This window comes from Gymnogyps californianus, chromosome 2 (assembly GCF_018139145.2).
Source record: "Gymnogyps californianus isolate 813 chromosome 2, ASM1813914v2, whole genome shotgun sequence".
Taxonomy (NCBI): domain Eukaryota; kingdom Metazoa; phylum Chordata; class Aves; order Accipitriformes; family Cathartidae; genus Gymnogyps; species Gymnogyps californianus.
The window spans coordinates 156,582,037-156,606,274 of record NC_059472.1 but is presented as its reverse complement, the minus strand read 5'-3'; the positions used below and the strand labels follow the sequence as shown (position 1 = coordinate 156,606,274).

General features: G+C 39.6%; 1 protein-coding gene across 2 annotated transcripts in view; it reads right to left on the bottom strand.

The window, feature by feature from the left end:
- The window catches only part of DIP2C (disco interacting protein 2 homolog C), a 337,937-nt gene that overhangs the window by 38,627 nt on the left and 275,072 nt on the right, over positions 1-24,238 (bottom strand). For both annotated transcript variants that reach the window (XM_050891661.1, XM_050891662.1), the window contains 7 exons: positions 20,831-20,954; positions 19,073-19,194; positions 15,640-15,751; positions 15,411-15,520; positions 12,493-12,623; positions 2,422-2,590; positions 1,290-1,460 (listed from right to left, as the gene is read on the bottom strand). In XM_050891661.1, the coding sequence (XP_050747618.1) occupies positions 1,290-1,460; positions 2,422-2,590; positions 12,493-12,623; positions 15,411-15,520; positions 15,640-15,751; positions 19,073-19,194; positions 20,831-20,954 (939 nt within the window). The remainder of the gene's footprint in view (positions 1-1,289; positions 1,461-2,421; positions 2,591-12,492; positions 12,624-15,410; positions 15,521-15,639; positions 15,752-19,072; positions 19,195-20,830; positions 20,955-24,238) is intronic.

Sequence of the window (24,238 nt, the reverse complement as noted above, 5' to 3'; positions counted from 1 at the left end):
TTTGCAGTGCCACTGAGAAGATCTGTTCTGCTTCCACACCTAAGCAATTATGCACGTTACATGCATGAGAAATCCTTTAATGTAAACCAGGGGTAACTGCCAGATTTGAAATGTGGGATGCACCATATAGAGCACAGGCAAGTTCTACTGGGGAGACAGCGACTTTGAAGAGGTTAGAGACACGGCAGGTGACCAAATGGATATGGAACTTCCCAGGCAATGCAGCTGCCAATGCAGAAGAAGATTCTTGGATTATTTAAAAAGATTATTCAGTCAGAAATCATATTACATCTGAGTAGGACACCTGTGCCATTATTACAGGAATAATATGTGAAGTTCTGATACCAGATTTGGAAGGACAGAAACAGATCAGGAGTCATAGAAATGAGACACAGATCAGGAAAGCATGTCTTAAGAGTCTTTATCTATTCATCAAAGACTAAGACGTATATTAGAGTCATGATAGAAATGAGATTCTTTATTCTAGATTAGAAAAATATAACAAAATAAAAAATGGCTGAATCTAATGCCAGACAAATTTAAACTAGAAATAAGGCAAAATTAATTAAAAATTGAACACCTTATAAAAAGGCAAGTTAACTTTCATCACTCAAAGTCCTGAAAGATAAAATAATACACTGTAGATCAGCCTAAAACTATTTGCTTGGTGTAGTTATCATTGGGTGAAAACCTAGAGGCTATTCACAAATTCAGACCAGATAGCTACAGTGCTCCATCTGTCCTTAAAATCATGACTCAGTAAAGATTCCTGGAGAATGCAAGTTAAATCCTGTATTATCCCCGGATACTTTCTTCGGATTAATGGACCAAAACAGAATGAAAGAGATGTAGCAAAACAATTTTCCATTGTAAGCAATAAACTGTGTGCAGAAAATATCTATCCAGTTAATTAAGTAATGGTTGGAATTATTTTATAAACAGAAGGAATCCATTTTGTAACATACTAAAGTAAGCATTTGGAAACTGGGTTTTACATTACATGACTAAATACTATTTTTGGAGTACAGAGTACGCATTCTGTCACTACCATGCGCTTTTCTGAATTACTGTATTCATGGGCAGAATAAATGCTATGATTGCAACATGAAAGGGATGAATAGTTGACAAAGTAACAGAAATTTACTACCTGTATATGCAAGAACTTTAAGTACCACATGCATTTTCTTAATACGTCTACAACCAAGCAGCCAAAGGAAATATAATGAACGCTTCTTACTGAAAACCATTTTCTTAAAACAACTTTGAGCTTAAGGAGTGAAAAATCTTACCTGCAAACATATCGCCAGGTTAACTCTACACCCAAGTGATGTGCTGACAGCCCGTGGATGGAGGCCAAGATCTTTAAATAATTTTGAAAATGACTGAGTAAGAGCTATCCGAGGTCGTTCTTCAGCCACTACTACACATGTCCGTACACGTGAAAGGTCCAGTCCCCTTGCCTAAAAAGAAGTTAAAATGTAACAAAGGCCACAAATGGGCAGATTTAATGAAAAACAGTTGGTAGTACTTAAGTGTATTATGTAGGTATTATGATTCAAGAGGAACAGCGGAACAGAGGCTAAGATGCCAGTATAATTTCCTTCTTTCCTGGAGGCCGGATGGCCAGATGACAGTCTAATAGCTGTAGAAGAGCAGACATACTTGCTTGTCATCTCAACGTTAGCACGTAGGAAGAGATGGGTATGCCAGTTCTGAAGGGAGGGAATGCTATTTCCCAATATTAATTCAGAAAGCCAGTGAATAATTGCAAACAGGAAGCAGTGTCTAGCCTTGGAAAAACTGATTAGGAAATTACGAAGCAAGGATGGTAAGGGCTGGAGACATCATAAATATCAGTATCCCAAGATCTAATTTATTTCAGTAGCATACTGGAAATTCTCGATGATTTCAGAAATGTAACTGGCTACCTGGCTTTTAATTCTGGGGAAAAAAAAAGAAGATACACGCCCCCTGCCATACAATGAGGACAATCCAGTTAAAACAATATAGTACTTTTAAGTATGTGATTATTTAACTACAGGCGCCAAAACCAACTAGTACTTCATATAATCAGGGAATTCATAAAACATAATATATAATATAATACTCCTTGGGCCCCTTGGGCATTTACACCTCTGTTTTCCAACACCCGCCTATCAACACAGGCTGCAACACAGATCAGAAAGCTTAGGTAAATAAAAGCCTTTCCTTGATGTTTAAAAGCCTTGTGATCTGAAAAAGAATGACTGATACTCATATACAGCCTTTGGCAAGGAATAACACAAGTTCTGTGGAAGCTGCCCTTGCCCTCTGATGATTTTCTTCTCACTTCAGATATTTAGCACAGCCGTTCATGGCAGGGCAGGTTCTCAAACACCACTTTTCAAACGATAGGTTGCGCAGGACAGCAGAATTACTCACCTTCAGCGACTCTGTTTGCGAACCGAGTCCCTTAGTACAAAGCTCCATGACCGAATAGGAACAAAAAGTGTCTCTCACTTTGTACTGACTCACGGCAAGAAGCCACAGAGCGGGATTGGTCTCCAGTTCTGAGGGAGGAATCAAAATAGACTGGTGTCCTGAATAAACGCTGTAAAGACACAAGATTCGTTAACGCATGCTAAACGCCTGTGTCCGCAGATGTTTACAAGCTATGGGGTATTAGAATATAAAGGTTATCACAGCACTGGATGAATCATGTAACATCTTACAGTGCTCTACAGGACCAGTAGTTTAACATGAAGTTTAACTCTGTTTTTTGCTATACCTTCAGAGTCTATCAGGAATCATGAGGAATGCAGGCAGAACATACTCCTAAAATACTAATTTACTCAAACTGCCCATGGACTTTGCTGTTAGAACTGTACCAAAGAGAGCAAAATAGCTCAGTTATTAATGGTGCTAATAAACAGTATTATAATATCAACAAAAATTATGTGTCGCAGACAAATAATTAAGATTGAGTAATTACCATTTTAAGATACCTTGATTGAAAGAGTACTTGATTGCTTAATATGGAAATAACCTCTCTCCTGCTGAGGCAAGCAAGAGGTTTGCAATCATTTTCAAGGGAGTAAATCTGGCCCCAATTTAACAATCCTTGTGGCTTTAAATTTCTTCTGAGAAAGTTTTATGAACTTTTAAAACCCAAATATACTACATCTCTTGTTTATTGGATACCCAGTAAGCATAAGTATTGAGAGAAGACACTTATCAGGGTCCCTGAAGGAAACAATTATGTCAGAGCTAATTTCTCTGGTACCCAAGATTCTCCCCAAGGGAAAAAAATATTCCCAATTTGATGTCTTTATTTCCCGTGGGCCCTATGTTGTTCACTCATTTCAGACAGGCAGATTTACCATCAATTTTACAGTCCCCTCACATCTTAATTTGTGATTTGTAGATATTTCAAATCAGAATGGTTATAGCATAAAAAACCCCAAATCATAGAAGTTCTGAGAAAGGACCATAAAGACCCCGAGATTTATGATGCACATGAGAGAAATTCATTTGTGACTTGAAAACTTGAAATGCCAGCTTGGTAAAGTAAAGCTGACATTTTCAAATCCAAGTGCCTGAGGTAAGACACGAAATGGAACTTTATTTTCAGGAATACAAGCATCTCTGTAACATAGGACATTAGGAGGAAGATACACACCTTTGCAATTTTTGAGGATGGGCTGCTCACACAGCTTCCCTCCTTGGTGAGTGAGTGCCCCCACTCCCCCCAAACCCAGATGAGAGTGGTTTCAAAAGCTGTGCAATTTAGAACAAGGTTTCTGTTCTGGATGTCTTTACTTGGCATTATAAAGGCATAAAAGGTGTACAAGTCCAGCCACAATGGCAGTTAATAATCCAAATAGTTTAGGTCTCTGCTGGAGTATAAGCCAGAGGATGTCATGGAATATGTGTGAACTACAGTCCAAATAATTTCATTTATCATACAGTAAAAATTTTATCTTTGACTGCTTGTCCACATTTACGCCACTCTTGATGATTCATGACCAGTGACTTGCCACGAAGCGATGTGTTCTCGGATACGGTTGACATAATGACTATAGCACAGGATGGTCAAATGAAGCATTATGCTTTTATGTTGCTTTTATGGAATCAGAGTAAAGTATGACTGAACCTTGAGCATGTGCTTCATAAACATGTGAAAAGAGATGTTGGCAAAGTTACCCAAGCCTGAAAGGAGCATGCCCTGAGCTCAAGTGACAGATCAAACCCAGCTAGGCAGTAGTAACAGCTTTTACTATAAATATTACTTCACTCTTTCTTTCTCAACCAATTCTATTCAGTTTTTCAGAGAAAACCAAAAGGTCTTAGTTCTTTGCAAATTTAAGGTTAGGGTCCCACAAATAATCAAGGTGTGTGATCTGTCTGGTAAATACATAGTTCTTACAAACAGGAAGCTGTAACCACTCGAGTAAGAACCTGGGATGGGCTCCAATCTGTATGAGTACAATATACAGAGATTCAGCATCAAACCCTTCCTCCCCATCCCTGAACTCTTCTAGTTGATGCAACCAGTATCAGGAGAAAAAATCTGCACTATAATAAACAAGCTGCCGGGGGTCAAATGTGGGAGAATCATTACTCAGAACCACATTAAGATCCCTTCAGTGCCACTTACTCAACTGGGCAGAACATCCCAAAATAAAAACAAGATCAAAAGAACAACCTTTATCCCTGTACTGAAAGGTGTCCGCACAAACTCCACAGTAATAAGGGAGGAAAAAGCTGCATTGCTTTCAGTAGAAGAACAGAAAATTGATTCCAAGTGCTTTTTACCAGGAAATAGTTCAAAATGGTGGAATTTGGGAATACAAATGTACACCAAAGACAAATCTTTCCCCCTCAGCAACCCTAATGAGTGGGGGTGAACTGTCTCCCTCTCTTCATCAACTTATGCTGGACAAGTAAGAAAGATACTTATGTTTGCTCTTAACCTCCCACCAACAGCCATGCAGCAAAGCATGAGGATTTGGATGCAAAATAACCCCATCTTCTCCAGACTGAGAGAAACAAACACTCTTATGATCAGACTTTAACTAAAAAAAAATCACTCTGATTAGACAGAAACAAATGAAAATGTTGCTAATACCTTTTCTGAGTTTTCCAATCCCTCAGAAATACTGAGGAGTTCAGAATTAAACTGCAGAGCAGCAGGAAATATCTAGCATGAAGGAAACTTTCTGTGGTGCAGAACCTCAGACGTGTGCTGCTCTTCTCTATAGTACATAAACCTACAGAAAGATGATACCATGCCCGGAAACTTGATGACCAACACAGGCTTTGCCTACCAACCTGTGGTTTAATAACCCATGCATATCATCTGATTTGCTAGAGCAGTTGGTGGAGCTAGGAGAAGAACTACAAAGACATACTTCTGGGGTGAATGTGCCAGTTCCACAGCTGAAGTGGTTTATGCAGCACCTGGCCACCACGATGTCAGTCATAACTTGGCTCACCTCCCTGAATCAATCTCAGAAATATTATGCAGGTTTTGTGAATCACTCCAAGCAACAAAACGTTCCTCGTAGCCACATATCCTTGCAAATTCACAGACTTTATACTTCCACATTAACCCCTGAAAAGCTGTATGTCACTGACGTTTTGGTGGAGAGAAGCTGAGGAAAAAAAGATACTCCCTTGTATAGCTGGTTGAAACATTTCTACCACTCTGGTGGTTTCAAATCACTGTGAGATGTTAGAGGGTGTTTCCTTAGTATGGATGCCAACAACCAAGCAGACGACCACACGCTTGAACAGACTGCAGTTGTGGAAGGCTGCTTTGGAGATGCTGGAAAAAGCTAGATATGGTCCTAAACCTATAGGAAGTTCTGTCAATGCTGCCTCCATGTAAATCTAGGTATGGTAGAGATGTTTGGTAGGTACATCTAGGTATGGTACTTTCTAGATATGGTAGAGTTAATCCTGAAACTGAGGCACTGAACAAATAGACAGTCCCATCTCACCTTGAAACATGATAGTCATCAAGAGATGGTTAAGCTGTCAGCTTTGCTATTCTCATACTGGAAGCAACAAAATTGTGGTGAACGCTGTGGCATCATGGGGATCAGATAGGATATTAGGACAAGTTGGGGGTTTAAATATAAATTGTAGAAGCTAAAATTACCGTTCTGAAATTGCAACAATGTAAGATATATTGGAATAGGCGCAAGAATTTAGTTATATAAATACTGGCAAGGAACTGAAGCAAGATTGTTTCTTCCACTGCTGTAGAAATCTGTTGTCACTAAAGTAACTCCGTCTCCTGATACAAGTCTTACAACAGGAGTAGACACAGTGCAGAACTGCAGAGACTATCTGACAGACCTGGACATCTGTTTATCAGTCACCACCACTTTTAGAAAATGCAAAAGGAGTAGGTAAAAATGAAGACAAAAAAGGAGAGTGACTACAGAGGATCCCTGCATCATTGTCACAATGACTTTTGGGATGCAGACGCAGAGTGAAATGCAGTGGTAGCTGAGGTGGGAGATCACCTTTTAGAAATGCTGTCTTCCTTTAGGGGACTGCAAAGCAATCTGGGGGAAAAAAAGTATTCACGTCGTGGACAAAGCCTTGGATTTTGGCAGTAAGTGAAGAGCCTTGTCTGCCTGCACTGAGCAAGGGCTGCCCAAGGACAGGAATACTCCAGTTAAATGCACCAGGATGTATTTTGGTACGACGGTGCCATCTGATCACCACACCGGTTCCACTGCCTGGCAGGCTGTTTTTGCAGCATACGGAGACGCCTGGAAGGACATCTTGGCACTTAACTGTTCCACTGAATCAAAGATTTACCCCATGTTGTGCTGAGGCAGATTAACAGTAAAGTCTGAGGTTTTATTATAGTTCCAGAAATTTCAGCAGGGCAATAAATGCTGACAAATGGCAACTGCAATTTGCAATTGCATTCTGGCAGGCTACTGACCTGCTGCTGCCCTTACTTCTGGTGTCCTTCTCAGGTGATATGAGCTGCTTTCCCACTTAACTGCAGGAGGCAGGTAGGTACTGCTGAGTCTTATAAGTATATGCATTTAGTTTCTGCATTTCTACAGATGATATTTGGCATTTAGTGATGAGGGACAGGTATGGGAATTATGCATTTGGTAGAGCCCGAAATAATTGAGTTGCCATGCCTGTAATTCAAAGTCTGTGAAAAGAGTCTGCATGCTGAGGGCGCCTGAACAGGACTGAGCAAAAGCGTTCACAACCATCCGTACCAGAGCTTGTAGGAAGGACGGTACAGGCGACAGAGGAGAGTATTTGGGCGTATGTCTGACCTAGGCTTCACAGGACTTGGGCCAAAATTAAATCTTCGGTTCTCCTGGAGACCCGCTATGTGCACAAAAAAGGGGCTTTTGGAGAACAAGTAAAGGACCTCACACCACCTGCAGAGTCCAAAGATGCCCAGCTGGCATACAGTGCACTAACAGCATGACTGCATATGGTAAGCAGATATGCAATCAGTACTGGAGAGACAGAGATATCTCACAAAGAAGTTTAATGTATGGCAAAACGGATCATTGTGTAGGGCACAAAGATTTTCCCAGAAAGGAAAAGATCTCACCCATAACTCTTGATAGGCTTCTGGTGCTGAGAATAGGTCCAGTCTTTACAACTTCCACATCAGAGTACAGGGAGCTGGTGAGAGCGGTGCCATAACCCAGCACGTTGCTTTAACTCAAGCTCTGGTGTTGGTACCCCAGTCAGATACCCGTAAGTCTTTGGTTAACACTGAAATGCCAGTATTTTGTTCCTGTAGCGCCTGCACCAGCTGCTGGGACAGTGCTATTTGCCCAGAATGAGAGCCAGAGGTTAACTCAAACTTCTTGTTATTGGCATGTCTTCAAAAGGCTTTAACCTTCTCCTTTCGGCGACGTGTTTCAGCAATCTCTGAGCCTCACAAGGGAAGCCTTCTAACATGGCTCCAGGTTGCTCCTGGGCACTTCTGAACTGATGTGTAACTTCTCATTGGGAAGCGTGTTGTTGACTGCTCCTGAGCACAAACACATCACCTGGCAGCACCAGGAGTGGGAATCATACACTTGGTGGAACTTGGAGTGCTCAGAGCCATTTCAACACCAAGTCTCCTTATCTAAATACTTAAAGCAGGTGAGCAAGTTTTAAAAATTTGGCCACTGTTTCTATTTTGTATTGAAGAAAAAAGAGAGATGGCCATCTTGTCCTACACAGAGAACACACGGCCTGAGGTGTCATTTCTGTTGGCATTGGCATTAGAGACATCCTAAAGCAGGCAGAGGCTAAACGCATCCGGCTGAGTTCATTACAGCACAGTTTGTATTTATAAGCCATTGCTCAGACCTGAGCACCACTCAGGTGGTGCCTTAGCACCACCTCTCCTGCCCCAGTTACTCCCCCATGTACGGGCAGGTCTGCAGAGCCGGTGGAGTTAGTCTGTCAACGGATCGCAGAACTCGCATCCGAAGGTAACTCAGGGCTTTCAGCTGCCCTTGAACCTTCTAGACTTGAGGCAGGTTTGACAGACCTACTGTAATACGGAAGAAATGCAAATTGCCTCTTCCAGAAATTGCCACTGGCTAAAGACTCCATGGGAAATGGGCACACGGCAGTGTGTGGGCAGACGCACCTTTACATTCCTCCTGCCCCAGTTATGCACTTTGCAAAACACATGAGAGATGGTTATGTTCATATCCTTCACTTCCCATGTCAGAAGTATCCTCTTCTGATGTGGCGTTTAGGCTTCTTTATGCAGTCTTGCCTTTAATTTGCTGTAAATGGGCTGGAAATCGGGTGAAATGCTCATGCCTGCCAGATATCTTCAAGTTAGCCTAAAAAACCTAACAATAATTAATGAGTCCTAGCACACTAAAGTTTTCTAAAATGCAGTTCTCATGTTAATGCTCTAACTCCTTGCTTACTTGCACAGTTCCACCTGTTTGGTTAATAAGAAACCTTGCAGTCTCTTGCTGCAGAAGCTACCCAGCAGCACCGCTGGGGACTTCAGCTTGTGGCTATGGAACAGAGACAGCAGGAGCAGGACAGGAGAAAGCCACTTCACTGCACCTTACCTGGAAAGCCTTCCCAGGACCATTTTATAGCATTCACGCTATTCATAATGTGGCCACTGTGGACTGGAAAATTCAGTTCCTCTGGTTCAGTTTGAGTCTTACTGACTTGCACTATTACAATCTGTTTCTGAGAATATATATATACTTTATTTAAAATTATTAATGTACTTAATTTTAATTTCAGCAAGGACAATTCTATCTTCCAGTAGTAAAAGTAGAACTGCAATATGGGTTGGCTTAGCTGGGCTAAAATGGAGGGAAAATTCTTATTCTATTGCATCACTCAGCAACTATCAAGTAAATCTGCACTAACGAACTGTAGAATGCTCTATTCTGCCCCACAGTGAGCAGCATTAAGATAGGGACATCTTAATTTCAGGAAGCATTTTTGAACAATGGGATTTAGTATTGATTTTTTTTTACACTGGAGGACACTTAATTTTTTTTTCCTTTTAAAGAATGTAATACTTTTTAAAATGTAATGCAACACAAGTCAGAATACTAGGGTCACCCTCTCAGAATGGATAAATGAGATTATTAAAGAGAAAAACGCAAAAATAATGTATTCTTTTATTGAGTCATTAGTAAGAACCTGTTAAAATTAGGAAGTTTGGGGTCTGTGAACTCACGTGGGGCTGATGATTGCCACCACACCCAGGACGTGCTGTTCAATGACAAAGGTTCCAAGGAAACCCTGCTGGAGCATGCAGCCAGTTTAGAGGTAACGTGGTAAATCCCATTTTTAAAAAAATGTATTGCTCTGCTTTGCAAGGTTTCTTTTCTTTATTATTTTATACCCTTTAGGCCATAAAATAATAAATTTTTAAAAAATAAAAACTTTGCAAAACTATGCAATATATTCCAAACTTACCAAAAGGCTGGCTCCATGCTCCAGCAGCTTTCCTAAGTAGCTTTGACCTCACAGAATGGGGCATTCTGGGGCACCGCAGTGGAGCAGGCCAGCACAACGTCTAAGCACCTACAACGGGGATAAAAGGTTAGTTTTTCTTTCATTCCTTAGTCAATGCCTCCTTTGGTCTAGTTAATAAAGGGATTAAAATGTACTTGTCATTTTAACCCCACCCAGCACAGGAGGTTGCTTTCTCTTCCTGCTGGGCTCCTAAAATGAAGAGTTCCTATTTAACTCTCAAAACCCCCAAGCTGATCGAAAATTGAAGATCTAACTTTGTTTCCATATGCCATTAGAAGTATTAATTTAGTTAATGGGTGTGGTCACAGACAATCATAACTTTACAGTAGAATCCTCTGAGGTAGAAATCTGGGCTGTAAAATGTAGGGGAGGATTTTGGTATGCTAAACTACAAAGAGTAAAATACAAAGTTGCAAAGTTTTAAGTTATGAAGAGTAAGAGTCTAATAACCTCCAGGATGTGTTTTTTGCTATCACATCAAATAATACTCATTTCTAAAATAGTAACGAAATGGAAATTAAGTTTGTAAGTGGAATTAATGAAGCTGTATCTGATGTCAGCTTTCTCTAAATGACAGTAGCAATTCAAGCAGCCTGCAATTTTTCTGGTTTTATATGAACAGGAGATCAGTGGCAAATAAGAGATCGACACAATGGTTCATAAGATTAGAGTGTTGCTGGCCTCATCTCAGTTCCTTCAACTCCCTCGTTTCCTTTCTCTTCTTTGAAAACGGTATAAAATTTTCTATTCCTTCTACAAGCTACAGAGGGGCACAGACCTTGATTGCTTTCTCCCAAAGGCTTGCTGCCTTATTCACTTGCCAGTCATAAACAATCTTCTCCTCCTACAAGGCTGAATACTATCAGTACTGGGAGGGACCTAAGGGCAGCAAATGCTTATTTGTTGCAAATACGGTTCTGGAAGAAACAAAAATTTCTGTATTCAGGAGAGTCATGGGCACCACAAATTACTTGGGTTTTGGACAGGTCAACATTTATCTGTATTTTACAGCTCTATCATGATGTTGCATAGAAGTTATTCTTGGATGCTCCATGTCCCAGCATTATCCCATACAATAATACACTCCTTAGCTGAACTCTCCTATGGTGCTCTACAGTCCTTCCCTGGTCTCACTGAATGCACCATGGCAGATTTGGCTTAGCCCCCAGCAGAGCAAAGGCTTAACAGTGTTGACATCAGAGCATGCCGGAACACAGAAGTCTATATAAGAAATATTCAACTGACTTAAAAAATCAACATTTTAAAATTTTAACATAAAGAGAGTGATTTAATTAAAATCTCAACATTTCTGAAGGTTTTCTGAGGTTTTTTGCAGCCTCAATATTTTTATTTTTGTGTTGGGGAAATAAGAGGTTGGAAAAAAAATATTTTTCAAAACAAAGAAATCTCTAATCCCTATGTAAAATCTGAAATAATATTAGGGCAAGTATACTTTAAATCAAGAAAGACTGATCAAGAATGAATAAGATAATACTGTTAATCTTTGGCCCATTTAATATTTAATAACAGAATATTTTAAAAGGGCAACAAAACAGGCCAACAGCCTATTTTTAAACAAACAATAATTGCTGAAAACAAATTGTTGCAGTTGTTATCAAATAATGCTTCCTTCAGGTATTTAGTAAATTGGTAAAAAGTTTATCCAGAGTATTTTTATTGCCCTGGATTATCTACATTTTAGTAACTAAAAATAGCAGTACTGCTAACACCAAAGAACTTTCTAAGGAGGGAGCAAAGATGTTGGTCTACTGTGACTCTTAAGATGTCTTCATAAAAATGTGCTCTATTAACACTCCCATAGCTCTTTCCCTTTGCCTCTGCATCAACCCAGCTAACCTAAAAAAAAAAAAAAAAAGAAAGAAAAAAATTGATGGAACTGCTTTCAGTGTTGAACTGTAACTTCCCTGGAGTACAGAGATTGGCAGAATTGTTAAATTTCTAAACTTTTTATTAACAAAAAAAGCTGATTCACATTTCACTAGAAAAATTTTTTCTGATAGCTTTGCTACTGCCACAGAAGTATCCTTCTGCAAGAAAACACACTTCCATGTCTCTGCAAAAATCACATCCATAAGTCCCACAAATAAGGAAGTCCCCGATATCTACTCATGCTTTCAGATTAAAGAATGAAAAAGAGGACACCAGGAAACCACTTCCTTAAGGTAATATTGGTAGAGTACTGCCTTCATCAAAGAAAACTAGCCAGACTCTGCAGAGACAGCAGTAAACCAGCAGGAGGTCAATGAGCAGCTGTGTTGATGCTCTGTGCTCGTAAGTCTAAATACCTACGGCCATGCCCCACTCAAACAAAGCATATTCTCTGTACGGCACTCTCCATATAGCTTCCAGCCATTCCAATTGCCTATGTCAGAGGTATTGTCTGTTCTTCCCATCCTTTCATCACTCACATCATCTGTTCTGTTGTGTTATAGTACAATGAAAACTGTATTTCAAAACGTTGAGGAGAAACCTCACCTGCAGAGGCACCAGAGGACAAACCCAAGTCCACAGTAGGGGTCCAAGCAGATAGCGACTTCTCTGGAGGGATAAAGCTCACACTGCAGCTTAATAGAACGACAAAAGGCACTAGTGGCTGCATGAGACATCTGAAAGACAACAGCAAAGTAATTAAAATGATCAACTGTGTCATTCGGAAGGCTCATTCCCAAACTGCACCAAGTGCTTACATCAGTTACAGGATAAAGAAAACAAATAAATATTGACTTTGTGCTCAGTGTAAACACACATGTAATTTATATCTAAGAAAGCATAATTTTCCTTCAAGAAGGCATCCAAATAACGGTGAAAGGGGAGGGGAGACAGGATGAATGATAAGTTTGAAGTGATTTAGGGAGAAAGTTGTGAGTGGTTTAAAGATGTGCTCCAAGCTGTATGCAAAGCTAATGATAACAAGCTAAACTTTCTGGAAGAACAAAGGAATGAATGACTGCAGTATCTGGATGAAGTATTTTGTTGATCATCAGTAACATATTTTTAAGTACATATTTCTTAATACAATAAATAAAAAATGCAAATGCACTTTTTAAATTGAAGAGGATTTTGCATGCCAAATGGTACTAAGGACCTAATCATTCAGCGATAAAGATCCCAAATAGACTTAGTAAAGGTTCTGTAAAATATCTTCATGTTATCCCGCTCCTAATTGAGAAACAGACTCTTAAAATCTTCGTAAGAAAGCTCTCAGAGATAAACTAAGCAGAAAGCAGAAACAAAAAACCTGGTCAAAAGGAAATTCTTCTGATTTTTTTTTTTCTAGTGTTAGGATGTTTCCCACACTCACCCATCCTGGCTTAGAAGTTCTACCTACAGTGGGAACAGAATTACATCTTTTAATCTTTGTCCTCTCTGTTAATAACAAGAAAGATACCTGTGTTAGAAATACAGCCTGGATAGGATATAACTTATCTAACCTTTGATCTCTGCCACACACTAAGCTAGTTGCCTTATATACTGTTAGAGTCAACGGAGGGGAACAGGCACTTGGAAGGTAAAATTTATTTGATCTTAAGGTAAACAGGGGAATAAAGCTCCAGAAATGACTTTTTCTCCATTGCCAATGAGAGCCATAACTGAGGCTGGACATGTTCCAAGTGATGCAAAAGGACCAGCTCAAAACAGGTGTCCACACGGTGATCATCTGCAGTTTGCAGAGATTAATTCTACTCTAGTTGAATCAAGACCACTTTTTCACACAGGATTAGACCGAACTCTACAGGTCCAGCAGTGGTGTTATTCTGTGAATTTTTACATCATACTGGGTGCAAGCTATTGAAAAAGTTGACAGTAAACATAAGTGGAATCTACTACTTCCAGAGTGATTACAAAACATTTATCAACTTTTCAGAAGCCACAGAAGTTGTTTGGCCATTTTTTAAATTTAGCACCACTGCATTATGAATACAAGCCTTGTGGCCTCTTACGATCCTTTTATGATTAATTAGTCACTAGTGATGATCTAGTAGTTGGTAACTGTTTACATAAACCTGCTGAGTCAGTGACCTGGAGGCTTTGTGACCCAGATATCAGAAGCTAATCAAGAGTTCCTTGACAGATTTATCTGGATTTCCCTTTAGCCACATTAAGAAAAGATTCGTCGACTTGCCTTGCCTTTGACTATCTTTGAAGCTCTCCAAATACTGACTTTGCATAGTTAGTAGTCATTTCTGCAAGTCTGATAAGGTGGAATTCAGACCTGATTTAATATGGATGACTGCATCTGAAACAATCATTTAAGAGTCCCTTTAGAAGAAATAAAGACTTATGTGACGTTCACCCCATTCAAAAATAGATGTTTCAGGTAAGTCAGATAAATTACACCTTAAAAGTCCCTGCTTCTCTCTGTTGATTATTGAGGAGCCCAATGACTAGTCTGCATCTGTAGGCATTGTAGCTATTTAAAGTTAGATGAATCTTCCAGGAGTGTCCAGTATGTGACCATCAGCCAGCTCAGCCATTTAACCATCAGTCAACCTTGGGCTGGTCACTTCACTGCTCTGTGCTTCAAATTCTCCATCTGAAACCTGGGAAAATGATGCTCGCTTTGTTTATAAAGTATGCTGACAGGTTCTGAAAATAGACAGATGATGCCAAAGAGTATGAGGAATTCAACATAGGCCATAAGTACGAGATGTCAGCAGAGATCACTGAAGTAATCATAATCCTTGGATATGCAACACACAGGAGTAAGGAAGTAACAGGTAAGAGTAAGAGAGTGATTTTACCTCTGCCTGCATGTTGGCGAAACCAACACTGGAATAATACTAAGTTAGCAGCTAGGTAAAACAGCTTTGATGAATTGTGGCTACAGGGTTGGAGAAAATGGCAGAAAGATTTAAAGAGCTCAAGATGCCTGAGCTTATCAAACAAATCCATCAATGAATTTTTTGCTGCTTACTCTAGTATTGTACCAGGTGAATATACCAGAGACATCAGCAGTTCCCTTAATTGCATGAAGAAGAGCATATTGAAAACCAACGGCTAGTAGTTGAGTTGCAATAAGGAGGAAACAATGAACGGGCACTGGAACAAGTAGAGAAAGGATGACTGAGTCTCATTTCCTTCATAAATTGGAAATAATAGATGTGTCAGTTGAAGAATGCTTCAGGCAGACAAGCTAGTGGGCTATCCGCAGGGGTATTGGAATAAAATTTTTAGTCTGAGGAGGAGGAGAGGGGCTAAACTCACCACACACAGTACCATAGTGAGTACAGAAGAACTAATTTAATGTTAATGGAATCAAATAATGACTGCAAGGGAGGAAGCAATTCAATTTCTATTACCGAAAATCAAGAGGAGTTACAAATCAGGAGCAATGTACCACCTGCCAGCCAGGCGTGATAGCAGGAATGCCAGCTTTAACAAGAAGTCCCTACCTTTACCCCTGCTAGCATGCCAGTTGTGGAGACACTGAAGTCAAGGTAAGCAAGCGTTTCAGGGTTAGAAGGTTTGTAGATCTGTGCAGGCCGCTTCTTTGGCAAATCGTCTAGTGAAAATAGAGAAAGAGAACGTGTGTATCTTACTCCCATGACAGATAGATCTCTGAGTGCTTGACAAATACAACGATAAAAGGAGACACAGAGGCCCCTTAGCCTTAGTACTCACCTGTATCCAGTACTGGAGGCCACGTTCTGACATCCACTGCTGCTGCCGCCTCTCGCGACCGTAACAATTTACATATTAATTGTGTAGTCATTAAGCAGGCAGAGCGGCTCACCTAGGAATTCAAGAAATAAATAATAATGCAATGGGATACTGATTAATTCTCCCATGAAAATGAGCAAGACCATGATTTATTTTCTGCCAGAACAGGACACAGGTATATTAGTCTTATGTTTTCCAATCAGGAGGTGGAAAGAAGCACAAAAAATGCAGCTCACAAAGCAGATGAAGTTATGTGAGTTTTACAAATTACATGAAAATTGCACTTCGAGAAGAGTGTTGTAATGAAGCTAGAGGCACCTCAGTAGTGAGAATGTGACTTTTCCAACATATTATATCAGTTATCTACCCAAAATGCCAGTACGGAAGACTGTGACCAAAACATTTCCTACGTGATGGTAATATATCTTGGTTTATAAACAATGTTTCCACATAAACCAAAACCTAGCCTGACATTTATATGAATACTTTTACTATCTTAAGTCAATTTTATGTTAGCCATATATTTCCAATTCCTGTGCTAGTGATAAACCACTGGGAACTCTTCTGATATCAGCAAAAGTAGCTCTAGACCAGAAATTGTGCAAGTGGCACTAAGAAATGAAATGGTGAGTTTACTGCAAATATCATCTGTACTGAATTTTAGATGACACATGCTGAAGGTATTCTCCTTTTAGATTTGCTATTTTTAAAAATACATAAGTAGCAACTACAAGAATATTTCTTACTGATTATAAAAATTAATATATTTAAGGAAATATTCAGAAAAACATAAATAAATATGAATGCTGTTAATCACTGAAGACAGTACAGAGGAAAAACTGAAATTCTTCTTTTCGCTGAACTTTGAGAATCTTTGCAAATATTGCTAAGAGTATTTTTTTCTTTAAGGAATTTGAGACATTTCATTGCACACTGAATTTTCACTGTTCAACCTACGGAAATCAGTAACCATATGTACACTAAATTTTACCACTTAGCAGAAGAGATCAGCTTCTGTTGACAGTAATCTCATGGAGGTCAACTTTATAGAGCACATGAGCAAATTAGGAGCATACAAGCACTGACCCAAGCTCTATTTACTTCCTCTAACCCCATGATTTCCCTGTATGGACAATCTAAATATGTCAAGCTAAAAGTGAAGACAATGAAGCCACTGCAGCATCCCTCAATCCAATCATGTCACTGTCATGGCAAGGCAAGGTAATTCTTACATAGCTGATCTTAATCTATGAAAAACTTGATTTGGGACATAGTGGAGCCATAAAACAAATGGCATTTCAAGGGTTGGTGGTTACTAGCCCTCTCAGGAATTATATTATCTGGAAGATCAGGAGGTTTATTAAAATACAGAATATCCATGCCTGGAGAATAGCAAGTCAGAGGTAAACACATAGGGACGGTGGGAAGGAGAAAAAGACATCTTACCTACATGTTAGCAACTGCTTGAGATGGGGCTCAATAATGTTCAGTTATATTTTACTACTACGAGTTCATGACCAAAACACAATTACGTAGGCCAAATTTTGCTCTGAAGTCATTCTTGCTGACTTCAAAAGGTGCTGTGTAGACATATAGCATGTCAGAGCAGGCTTTGACCCCATCACACCAGGAAATTTATATGATTGCATTGGCAATGAAGGAACAGCCTCAATATTTTAATTTCTACAAGGTCATCCCTCTCCAAAATGAAAGAAAATCTTGTGTAAAACAGAGCTGAGACGCTTTTAAGTCAAACTGGCACTAATATGGCTAATAAATTTCAACATTTTATTTAAAGTTAGTCTATTGAAGGGATGACGATTACAAGTCAGCTTAGACCTGTCCTAGTTTTTCATCATGAAACCAAACAGATATAGTTTGGCTATTAAAAATCAAAGGAAAAACAAAATAACACAATTTACATCACTTCTATCATTTTAAAAACTAATGTTTAAAAACTATGAGTGCCAAAATATTAAATAATGAGAACCCTGAAGACAATAGGACAATTTCTCATACCTCTACTGATACTTTGTGGCATCTGATGCCATAAGGAAAGCCACAAATTATAACTATCTCTAGTACTTATTACTTGAAAATATCAACATTAGTTGGAAATGTTAAAATCACATTTGTTTCAACTTGTTTTTTCAGAGACCCAGAATTCCATTCAATAGATTAGAAACTGCCAGATGGTAAAAGGCTATCTCTTTGCAACCATTTTATTTCCCTCAGTAACAAGCACAATGCAGTTATTTATGTGCAACAAAGACTAAACATTATTACATAAAGCCAAAATACCATAATAAAGCATTGAATGAAAAAGTCTGAGTAACACTTCTCTGGACGAAACAAAATACCGACCAACATCTTCACAACAAAACTCTGAAATTGTTTCAAACTGCAAAACAATTAGAGGTACAGAGCTGAGCACAAATCACCATCAGGTCAAGCTAAGCTTTCCATTGGGTTTTTTCTCAATAGTCAGTGTAGCATTGCCAGGTGAGGAATCCTACCATTCTTGGCATATAGCTAAATACAAGAAAGCACTTCAAATATATGTTCTGAAAGGAGTAGCATAATGTCATGGTTTAACCCCAGTCAGCAGCCAAGCACCACTCAGCCGCTCCCTCGCTGCCCCCCCTGCTCCCAGTGGGATGGGGAGGACAATCAGGAAAGAAGGTAGAACTTGTGGGTTGAGATAAGAACAGTTTAATAACTAAAGTAAAATATAATACTACCAATGATAATAATGAAATATAATAATAATAATAATAGTAATGAAAAGGAATATAACAAAAAAAAGAAGAGGGGGAACAAAAAGGAAAAAAAAACCCCAGTGATGCACAATGCAATTGCTCACCACCTGCTGACGGATGCTACAGCCGTAATCTGCCCCTCCCAGCCAACTCCCCCCCATTTATATACTGGGCATGACATGCCACAGTATGGAATACCCCTTTGGCTAGTTCGGGTCAGCTGCCCCGGCTCTGCTCCCTCCCAGCTTCTTGCACACCTGCTTGCTGGCAGAGCATGGGAAACTGAAAAATCCTTAAGATAAGCGCTACTTAGCAACAACTAAAACATCAGTGTGTTATCAACATCATTCTCACACTAAATCCAAAACACAGCACTGTACCAGCTACGAAGAAGAGAGTTAACTCTGTCCCAGCCAAAACCAGGACACATAACTGCAGCAAAATGTGACAGTGGAAGTCAGAAGGTTGTGTGCTGTCAAGCAGTATTGACCCTGCAACACACTGAAGTCCTGAATCTTTTGGAAGGAATACAACTCTTCAACCTACACCACCACTCACTAAAGTTACTATTCCTAAAGACTACACAAATCCATCGCCCATTTAATCTACTTGTGTACTTCCAGGTGTCTGCTCACCTCCACAATCATCTTCACTGTAGGTAACGTAGTAGCTATGTTCTGGGGATGTGGAGGTCGAACTGTTATTGGCACACAGCCTGCATACAGGCATCCGTAAAATGCGGCAATCAGGTCTATTCCTGCATGAAGAACAAAATAAAAATCCTCCCCTGAAAATCAAATCATTTAATCACAGACACCTATGTCAGCATAAATATTACTTGGAACTCAACTCAGAAGGTTAAATGAGCGACTAAGCCCTTTAACAGACTTCTTTTTCAGCCCCTTGTCAGTATTTGTTCAGCTTCACTGATTCCTTTCAATCGCACTGTTCCTCTGAGCATGAAAAACCAAAGGCGACACACAAAGCTGCAGCCAGATATCATCATTTAGGTGAACTCCACTTCTATGATCAGGAAGTAACCTGTTAAGAAGACTGATTTCCACAGATTAATTATCTTCCTACATTTACATTTATAGACAAATGAGAGTCTACATGAAGAGTGATAACCCAGCAAAAGGATGACGTAGGGTGATGCCTGTTCCTATCAGCTGCAGAAAGAACATTTGGAGGTTTCATTAAATACTGTCTTTCTCATGTCATTTTTAACCTCAGATATGCAGCTTTGACTTATCTACCTGAAAGTTTACAGTAAAAAAGGGAGTCATGATTTTGAAATCCTGCTTCTAACATAAAATTAGGTGTTGTTCTATACAAATATTGGCTGCAGGTGACAGATTGCGGACAGCACGCTTCAGGCTATCTAAGGAGGCTGAACAGACAACAGCACAAAGATCCCTTGAATACTGTTGTTTGATAGCTCCCTGGCGCTGTACACAGGCTGTGATAAGATGACAATGGGGGCTGTTTTATTCTTTCAGTGGAAAAGGATCTGCAGTACTGGTAAGTTATTGTTCCTTCAGTAAAATGCTTTGTTCATGGGAAGTGAAATACAGAAAATAAAAACTTAAGTTTAAAATACTAGTCTTCTTTTGTGGAAAAGGTTTTCTCATATTAACTGTTGAGAAATTACTCCTATAAACTACAAAAATTTAACCAGTATCTTGCAGCCCTTACAAACCAAATATCACCATACAGACCTTAAATCAGACTGTTTACTTCACCAACACACATGAAATGCTAAAGATAAAAGAGCAGCACTAGATCAGAAATAATTTCAAGCAAATGTCAAACATGGTACCGGTTAACACAAGGACTTGAAAGCCCTGTGTCAAAGAATGAAAATGCAAGCCAGAGAGAGCTGTCTAGGTTAAAGATCTATAGAGAAAACAGTGATTATAATTTGGTATTTCTTAATCATCTGCTACCTATTAATCATATTTCTACTCTAAAAAAACATGGATTACTTCCTAGGTATTGCTGCTTTACCTTCACGAAACGGAGCACTTCCAACAGGGGTGAATCTAAAAACACTCAGCAGATGGAATATTTTAGCAGAACTGTGTGCCCATAAAATAGTATATTCCCAGCAAATTAAAGGAAAAGCAGTAATTAAATTTGACTGCTTATAAGAGACAGGTTTTAAAAACACAGGTTAATCTTAATCTGAACCCAAAGGACTCTATGCACATATACAAAGAGAAATTCTTTTAAATATGTTTGACTAAGTTCAAAGAAATGTAATAAGGCAAATATTTTCTGTTTTGCCAATTAACACCATTTACAGGTTGGTAACATCACTAATGCAGCACCGTTCTAAAGGATCTTGATAAACTTTCGGGACTACCAAGGTACCAAACATGGCAGTTCTTTACCTGGTGGGTAAACCAAAGCCACATGGTCTCCATCTTGTAAATGTCCCCTTTCCATCAACATGACAGCTATCTTCTCAGCTCGTTTATGTAGCTGGACACATGTTAGCGAGTTGGCTATTGTTCCCTGCACAGGAAGAAAGATAAATGTCACAGAAGACAATGCAAGGTGCTGAAACTCTATTTTCCTCTGCACCTTAAAAGTTACTGGATGAGGTGCAGCCACATTATGTCATGCAATCAACTTGAATACGGAAACCTTCAGCCTTATGCCAAACTGTAGGTGGAAAGAAAAAAAGATGTTTGTAAAGCAGAGAAACACTCTCTATTTTTTTCTCTGTACCTTCTGCCCTCAACAGTGTTTTCGCTCTAACCAAGGGAGTACAGTAGTGTGCTAATATCATGCCCATGTAACCTGTACTTCCCTGGCTACACAGGCAGCATTCCTGCTACAGCCAGGAAAATGCCTGTATGGTCTCTGCAGCAATCTGGAGAATCTGTGGAAAGCAATCCTGAAGATTGAACTTTGTTGTCTGCACACTGGAGTGAAGCCAAATGGCACAGCAGAAACACTTTAAAAGACAAGAGACAAAAGACACAGGAGAAAACAATACTTTGTGATGGGGAAAAGAATTAGTCTGGAACAAAAGCTAAGCACATGCATATAAATGAAATAGAAAAGAAAGGCATTTGTTGAATTTGAGTAACTCTGGTCAGCATGAAAAGAAAAGGGGAAGTGACAATATGCTACAGAGTTTGGCTTTTTGAAGCACTTCAAATAGTGCTAACCCAAAATTCTCAAACAGATACAGTGTTTTAAATTGGATGAGTGCTACGGTTCTTGCATTTCCTATGTATATTTGCATATATATGCACACACACAAATACACATTTAGAGAAATATATACATCTGTACCACAAAATTCACTACCACAGCTGACACCTCAGAAGAGAAGTCTAAAAATGAACATGCAGGACAGACTGACTGCGCCTAGAGCTGGTCTGGCCAAGTCTGGGCTGAGATAAAGAGACAGGGCAGTACGGGAAGGGCTGCACCTCTGCTTGTGCACCTGTTCTGTGGAAAAAAAGGACCTCAGTCTCCAGTACTGCTATGATATACCTGGCACCTATCACAAGCACTAAGTTCACTTAAAAACAGGGAGTCTGAAAAAATCAGGGGGAAAAAAGGTAAGTGTGTATATATATACACACACACACTTAAAAAGAACAATGTATCAAAAATATTGTATCACTATCCTTATCAAGAGAGAAAGCAAGAAGGTCTACTGTTTTAAAGAAATATTCTTTACACTCTAACAAGGCAAGGAATAATAAGCGTTTGGCCTGATTGCTGGTTTCTATCCACCATCCCCATCCCACAGACCACTGCAGTATTTATTGACCACAAGCTTCAGAGAGGAGAGAGCAGTTTGATAAAGGTCTAGCGCTGGAACTAGTGGCATGTAACCAGGCATCAGTTGGCATTTACAAACTTTATTATAAACTGTCAACAAAGAGGACAACCTAACTGAAAATAAAAAGGACAAAGTCAGGGCTCAGCATTCCTCTTCACCAGCTTCAGCAACCACACTTACTGAGATGTACTTCAGGCAATTTTCATCAGTCTTCTGAACAACACGGAGATCATTTCACTAAGAAAGCTTCCTCTAAAGACATATGCAACTATACGGATGCTGGGCTAGAGATGGCTTCCATCTGTCCAGCCCTAAATATGGCCAAAGTGATCTGAGGTCTGGGTGTCCTTGTCACTGTAGATCTGCCAGTAGGAATGTGCTTACACTCTTTGTTCCTTCCTTCAAGAAATTGTCTGTTTGCAAAGCCATTGGGAAGAAGGACCCTTTATATCCCCACGTACATCAGAAGCACAGGCCCCACTGACACAGAAAGGGAATTGCTGCAGATCATGTAAATTTGTGCAAAACTTGTTTACATTTAAGACTTCTGGCACTTGCTGCATGTGAACCAGTGGAAAGACAGTGTTTATACGAAGTGCAGGGAAGGAGAATCCTGTTGTTGGACAAGAATCATTGGCAAGCACCAGGCAACTATTTCCTTCGGGTCTTTTATGCGAGGTGTCCTGCAACGTTAAGGTGTTGCAATCCTTCATGACACACACTAAAAACAATGCACTGTGCTAATTTTGAAATATTCGAAATTCTCAAAAAGCTTGGGTTACAGGAAAACACTAATCTCAGCGGATTTCTATTAGTCATCCACCGCAAGATGCCTGGATGTTTTAGAACAAAGTGTACAGACAGTGTGCAAGGAAGACAAAAAGGGAAAAGTTACAAACCAGAACTAAAATTCAAGATGGGTAATAAAACTTGCCTAGGCTAAACTCTGTCACTGCTTTCCATAAAACATTAAATCTCTCCATAAAGCATTACATCTCTCAAACAAATTTCATATGATAAGATACTCCACACTGAGAGTAGTGGAGAAACTGAATTTCAAAATTCAACTATTTTTCACTTCTGTGGAATGATAAATTATTTTGTTAATCCTTGTTTTGCACATTGTGTCCTTCCCTCCCACTGTTTGAACCCTTCTGCCAGCATGGGAAGCCTGGCTTTATTTAAAGCTCAAAAGCAACAGCCTGTGTGGAGGAGATGGGACAGTACATATCATTGCCTCTTCCTCACAGCATCTTTGCTCCTAACTTACAGGACAGAATAATGCACTATTTTAATGGTGTAATATTGAATCTATAAGCAGCTTTGCCTCTCAAGTTTTCTGCTTTGCCACAGAGAACTACATTACTACTTCACCATTATCTGTCAAGTTGCACATCTTCACATAATATTAGCTACTAATCTGTATTTAAAAAAGGTCATTTAATGACTTATTGGTAGCCTCAAACTGAACTTTGGTACCAGCACCGTAATATGGGCTGTGGAAGCATATCCTGTAAATACAGTAAGTGGTCTTCACAGAGGTTCACAAATTACTGGAAGTTTCAGAATCCTTCCAAGTTGCGTAGCAACCACATGGGCCGAGACAACACCAGCTACTCCAGGTGTCCCAGGGAAATAGCACTATTCCAGGCCCCTCCTCTCCTGGAGACCCTCACACACTACGTATGTTTTCCAGTTTTGACAGATGTGTCTAGATGTACTGTGGTGGGATGGTTTGAAATCAGACTTTAATTCTCTACAGTGGTCTTGGGAATTATTGGTTTGTCATCTACAATCATCTAGGAAGTCTGTAATCACCCACTTTTAGTAAAGCTAAGTTCTATACCACGTGACATGCATGAATTCATTTTTGATAAGCAATGAAATGCTGTGCCAGGCTGCCACCTCATGTAGGCTATGCAGAGATTTATTAGTGATCCTCTGCAGACCTGGCTGGATTCTGGACATACCTCTTCTTCTCTTCACCTCCTTTCCC